Source organism: Fukomys damarensis, unplaced genomic scaffold (genome assembly GCF_012274545.1).
Source record: "Fukomys damarensis isolate Sample0158 unplaced genomic scaffold, DMR_v1.0_HiC HiC_scaffold_25, whole genome shotgun sequence".
In the NCBI taxonomy this organism is placed as follows: Eukaryota; Metazoa; Chordata; class Mammalia; order Rodentia; family Bathyergidae; genus Fukomys; species Fukomys damarensis.
This window is the reverse complement of record NW_022900937.1, coordinates 27,002,962-27,008,909: the sequence shown is the minus strand read 5'-3', so window position 1 is coordinate 27,008,909 and position 5,948 is coordinate 27,002,962. Positions and strand designations below refer to the sequence as shown.

The 5,948-nt window shown below is 43.3% G+C and overlaps 1 gene segment (V, D, J or C); it reads left to right on the top strand.

The window, feature by feature from the left end:
• The first annotated feature begins 5,372 nt into the window (after positions 1 to 5,372).
• LOC104859268 lies at positions 5,373 to 5,867 on the top strand. The segment is given in 2 exon segments: positions 5,373 to 5,460; positions 5,545 to 5,867. Coding segments are annotated over 2 exon segments (369 nt in total).
• The last annotated feature ends 81 nt before the right edge of the window (positions 5,868 to 5,948 follow it).

Here is a 5,948-nt window from a genome sequence, read left to right as displayed (position 1 = left end):
CCAAAATCTGCAGCACCAAGCCAGCAAAGTCATAGGAACCGAAAACCCTTGGCCAGATTGAACCCCACACCGCCACTGCCAGTCTTAGCAGCTCCCGCAACTCAAAACCAGGTCTCAGGAACCTGTGACAGCCACCTTGGCTCAACCTCTTATACCATACAGTCACATACACAAATCACACTAGGCGCTGGAAGAAGAAATCCCCCTCACAGACTGGTTCAGTAGCAATAACTCTGTCACCTTGGCTAAAGTGGTAAAGGGAGCATCAACAATAGCACAAAGTTTAAACTGAATACTGGTAGGGGCTGGAGAGAATTTCATGGAACTACCTTGGTGAAGCACCTGCCCCTCTCCAATGATTCCTGGATAGGCATTCACTGAAGTCCACATGCATGAGAGGGGACAGCAGGGAGCAGGCTGGGGATTCTTGTGACAACCTCACTGTGACCAGAAGCTCCCTTGGCACATGGGTACCAGACCAGAGAGAGAAACAGGGAACGAAAGCAGCAGGGGACTAAGCTCTGAGTAACCAACACTAGAGTCTGAGTAGATGGAGGAGTCGTGCCTGGGCATGAGGAAGGATGAGAGACAGGGAAGAGAGCGTTTTGGTCTTAGGAAGTTGGTGTTGCCCTTAGGCCTGTGTCCAACACGATTTCCCAATGAGAGTATCCTATCGCAAAAATATCCACCCCCCCAGTGTAAGAGAAGGGAATCCTCAGAAGTCCAGCCTGAATTCACTTTTAGTTGCTGTAACAGAGTAACACAATTTTTAAAATGAAAGCTTTATTTTGGTTGAAGGATCTGAAGGCCAAAAATTTCCTAGCAGGTTGCTATTGGAACACAGCACATCAGGCATGGAGGCACAGGCAGGAGAGGCAAGCACAAGGGGCACGTCACCTTCATCTCATCCTGCTCTCATGGTATGAGTGCAGTAACAGGAAATAGCATGAAGCCACATAAAGGGTATGTCCCATGCCCCATGACCCACCCAGTGTTCTGCCACTTCTCAATACAGTGAGCTCTACGGTCCAGAATGATGTTAAGAGGGGACATTCAGATTCACACAATGGGACATAGCAAGGGCCACAGAGAGCTGGATCTCTCTTTTATGCCAGTGGAGATTCACCATCTCACAGGCAAAGATTTCTTCCAGATCCCCCCAAAAACTTTCACTCTTGGAATGTGGAAGCCCACGAATCTCTCTTCGGGTAGCACCGGAGTCTCTGTGGAAGGAAGAGCTCCAATTTAAAAATGAGAGTTATAGGTCATTTCCAGTTGAAAGTTCCCCAAAGTGAGTTTCTGAGACATCACACATGGCTCTAAGATGATCGTGTGCTCAGTTCAGGAGGAAGACTGTTGTATCCCATCCCAGGTGCACCTGCAAGAGTGGAATCAGAAGCGGGGAAGCCCAAAGAGACCCTCATTTGTCCCCTCTGTGGCATAGTGTGGACCAGGATTGGTCCTCATGGCTCCTATGCGGATGGCTGTGGTGGTGCTGTTGGGAAGATGGAAAATGAGAGGAAGGGAATTTAGGGAATATGTATTTTGTTGGAAATTGGTGATTGGGACTGTGCTTTAGAAAGTGTGTCTGTGACACTGGCTCCTTCCACTCACTCTGTGTGATTCCTGGATGCCATGAGGTGGGCTAACTTGTTCTGCAGCACCCTTCCACCATGATGTTCCACCTCACCACAAAGCCAGAGACAACGGAACGGAGCAACTGTAGAATGGAACCATTCCTAAAAATAAGTCATTCCTCACATCAGTCATCTATGTCAGGAACTCCACTACACTGACAGAGGGTTAACTATCATCTTGTATCCCCAGATGTTCCATCCATAGCAGTAGTTCACGTTAGGAGTGGATCCATTCACTCCAAGGATGAAGTTCAATGACTGGGGAGATGTCTCATTTTGAGAGCACAAACCTCAACCTGCTCCAATTGTTCCATCTCCTACTCCAGAACACAGCCAAGGATCAGTTTTCCTGGCCCCAGGCTCTGAGTACTGTGCATGACACACATCACAAGGGAGGACTCTGGGAGCAAAGTCATGAAGCTCCTGCAGATGTCAACAGGGATGGAGAGCTGGAACTGCACCGGAACCACCAGGCCAGGGCGGGTTTGCAAGTTGGGTTTGGGGCTGGTTTCCTGGTGGGAAATTTTCAATGCATTAAGGGAGCTGGGTACCATTTCCAAATAATGTTTGTCATTCTCATTTGAAAGAAATACTTGTTCATACTGCTTTTTTACCTTTTCAGTTCATTTTCTTCTGCTCAGTCACTTTTGATGAAGAATTAAATCTTTTTCCTGCTAGATGGGAAATTTTTTTTTTAACCATTTGACTTTGGCTCTGTTCATAGTATTTTCTTTCTTGATATTGTCATCAACACAAGTAAACATATTAAATGCTTAACACAAAAATAGGTAAAGAATCCCTTACATGTATACTTACACAGTATTTATAGCAGCAAAAGGCACAATTCCTATATCCTGGAAGTAGGTGGTATGCTCATAAAGAAGGATAAACTTTAATCATTTAGAGAAAATGGATGTACGTGGCAACCACAATGTTAAGTGAAACAGATCAAAATACAATCTTAAATATGACATGATTTCTCTTAGACGATCCACCTAAATTAAAATAAATTAAAGTGCAAAGTGAGGAATAGATAATAGAACAAAGGAAATATATCAAGAGATAAAGGTAGGCAGGAGGGAGGAGAAGAGATTTCAAAAAAGAATTAAGATGTGTTATGAGCAAGGGCCATGTCTTCAAGAGGAATGTACTTGTCATGCATTACAAACTTGTAGTAATAAAAATAAATTCTTTCAACAGATACAGAATTACCACAGAATTGACTGTTCATTTCATTTTTCATGGCATAATGAAATCTTGTATAGCACGCAAATATTTAGGGATAGGAAATCAAGCAGGTGTTGGCAAAGACATAAAGGTAAAAGGATGAATTAACTAGGAAACTCATGCATGGTGTGTTACAGCATTTCCATCTGTACGACAGGTTGATTTTTGACACATGACACCACTATTCCTCACTTCATTTTGTTGGCTTTTCATTGCCACATTTGTGCTGTAAAATGGGGAAATCAGGAATCATGGCTTCTCGTTCACAATCTCCTCATCTTGGCAACAGCATCGCAGCTCCGTGCTGGGCTGTACTGCATGTCGGGCAGCCTACAAGGTGAGTGCCACCAGGTACAAAGACTTCTTGATTCCCAGTGAACAGAACATCTCTATTCATCTTCGTGGAACTCAAGTGCTCTCACTCAAATATTCAATTAAAATGGGTGTATATTCTTTTTTGTATCATTAAGTGGGAGAGAAAATTTGGTGAGTAGAGATTAGCTGGCAGTCATGGTAGAAGTTTCCTAGGGTGCTTGGATTCCTCACATGTATGTAGACCCTGGTCTCTGGTAGAGCTTTTGGCATGGATGGGTCACAAATAAAATTACTGTGAAGTCAATTCCTTTTTTAAAGAAAAACATTTATGCCATTCAGGAATCTTTTCTTTGACTAACTTCTATGCGCATTAGGAGAAAAATCTGATCACTTTGAATCCTCTGAAGTGAATGTTAATGTCAGCCAAAATGCACTACAGGATGAGACGTGATAACCCGTTAACAGACCGCCCTATAAGCTGTCTTATTGCTCTGGCAATGTAGTTCATGCCTCTAATTTGGAGGATAACCTTGTTGTCTGACACTGCAGGATGTCCCATGCTCACATCCAGCCATAAGAATGGCAATTTCTCTAAATGCATTACTTCCATTGGTTTCAGAATGGAATCTGTTAAAATAAAGCATTTGTGCTCCATTAAATAAGAGCATACTGATTTAATGTATATAGACGACTTGATCACTTTTTTTTTCCTCATTGAGTTTATTGGTACATTTTAGGTATACAGTACAGTTACATTCATTATTGGGATCTTGTACCTTTACATGACAGGTCTTGGTTCTCATTTTTTCCCCTTATCCCTTCCCTCCCTTCACCCCCTCCTCCCCTCCCCTTTTGCAAACACTACATTTCCATTTTTTCATTTTCTCATATTTTTTTCTTTTTCCTTCTGAGCTTTCCTCTACCCTTCCTACTTTCCCTACACCTTTAGCCACTTTCTTGCTATTTCACATTGTCAATTATATGGGATTATATAGGATGTTATCTACTATTATAGTTCGTTCACACCAGAGAAACGATTTGGTATTTACACATGTGTGCCTTATGTATTTCACTTAGGAGTATATCCTCAATATGTATCCATTTTCCTATGAATGAATCTAATTTCTCATTTTAATGGCTGAGTAGTATTCCATTGTATAGAACAACCACATCTTTATCCAGGTCTTTCCAAGATTTAGCTACTACAAACTGTGCCACTAGAAACACAGGTGTGCATATATCTCTGTGATATGATTCTTTTGATTATGTTGGAAAGATAGCCAGCAGAGGGATGGCTGCGTCAAATGGAACCTCCAGGCCCAGCTATATGAGGCATCTTCATACTGATTTCCATAGTGGTTGCCCTCCGCCAACAATGGAGAAACCATCAACAGAACTAAAGGACAACCTACAATGTGGGAAAAAATTTTTGCCAACTGCTCCTCAGACAAAGAACTATTAACTAGAATATATATGGAGCTTAAAACAATCTGCTCCCCCAAATATAAAGACCTGATTCAAAAATGAGCATCTGAAATGAACAGACATTTCTCAGAAAAAGAAGTAAAAACAGCAAGTAAATATATGAAAAAATGTTCCAAATCACTGGTCATTCGAGAGATGCAGATGAAAACAACACAGAGATTCCACCTCACCCCACCAAGAATGGCTGTTATCAAGAAATCAAACAATAACAAATGTTGGTGGGGTTGTGGGAAGAAAGGAACCCTTCTCCATTGTTGGTGGGAGTGCAGACTGGTGAACCACTTTTTTCTTATATCTGCACTATATACTTTTCTTATATCTACACTATATACAATCATAGATTGACAGGGAAAATGAGAAACTCATTAACTGGCGTGCATATGAATACTGGTGCTTTTTTCTTTCACAAATGAAAAATGAGTTTAGAGCCAGGCATGGTGTCACACGCCTGACCTGGGATCAGGAAAATGAGATCATCACTGCCTTGCTCTCACCATTCCTCTGAAATCAACTTCCCACTTAGCACAACCTTAAATTCAACTTGAGTTCAGGAGAGGAGATTCCTCTTAATAGTATGAAAGAAGCAAATAGAGTCTGACCTCAGGCTCCCCTTCATATAGTCAGTGAGCACCCACATGCAAATTTTTCCTCCATCTCTAGATTCAAATTCCCCTCTCAGGGTGTGGGAGCTCACAGCTCCATCCTCAGACAGGGCTGAGACCTCTGGGGAAGGCAGGTGTGGTCCAGAAGATGAGACTGCTGGGTCTTCTCCTGTGTCTGGTGACAGGTCCCCATGGTGAGTGTCCTCAATGTGAAACAGGGGTCCATGGGAAGGTGAGGAAAGCAGGTGACTGACAGGATGGTTTTCACTTGTCCCCAGGTGTTTTGTCTCAGGTGCAGCTGCAGGAGTCAGGGCCTGGCCTGGTGAAGCCCACAGAGACCCTGTCCCTCACCTGCACGGTCACTGGATTCTCCATCACAACCGGTGGTTACGGTTGGAATTGGATCCGTCAGCCCCCAGGAAAGGGCCTGGAGTGGATGGGGTACATAAATAGCAATGGTGGCACTTACTACAACCCATCCCTCAAGAGCCGCATCTCCATCTCCAGAAACACAGACAAGAACGAGTTCTCTCTGCAGCTGAACTCTGCCAGTGCAGAAGACACAGCCATATATTTCTGCACAAGAGACACAGCGATTTGATACAAGTGGGAGCTCAGACAGAAACCTCCCCGTAGGGGCACTCGGGACCAGCAGAGGGCGCTCAACACACATTGTTGTAAG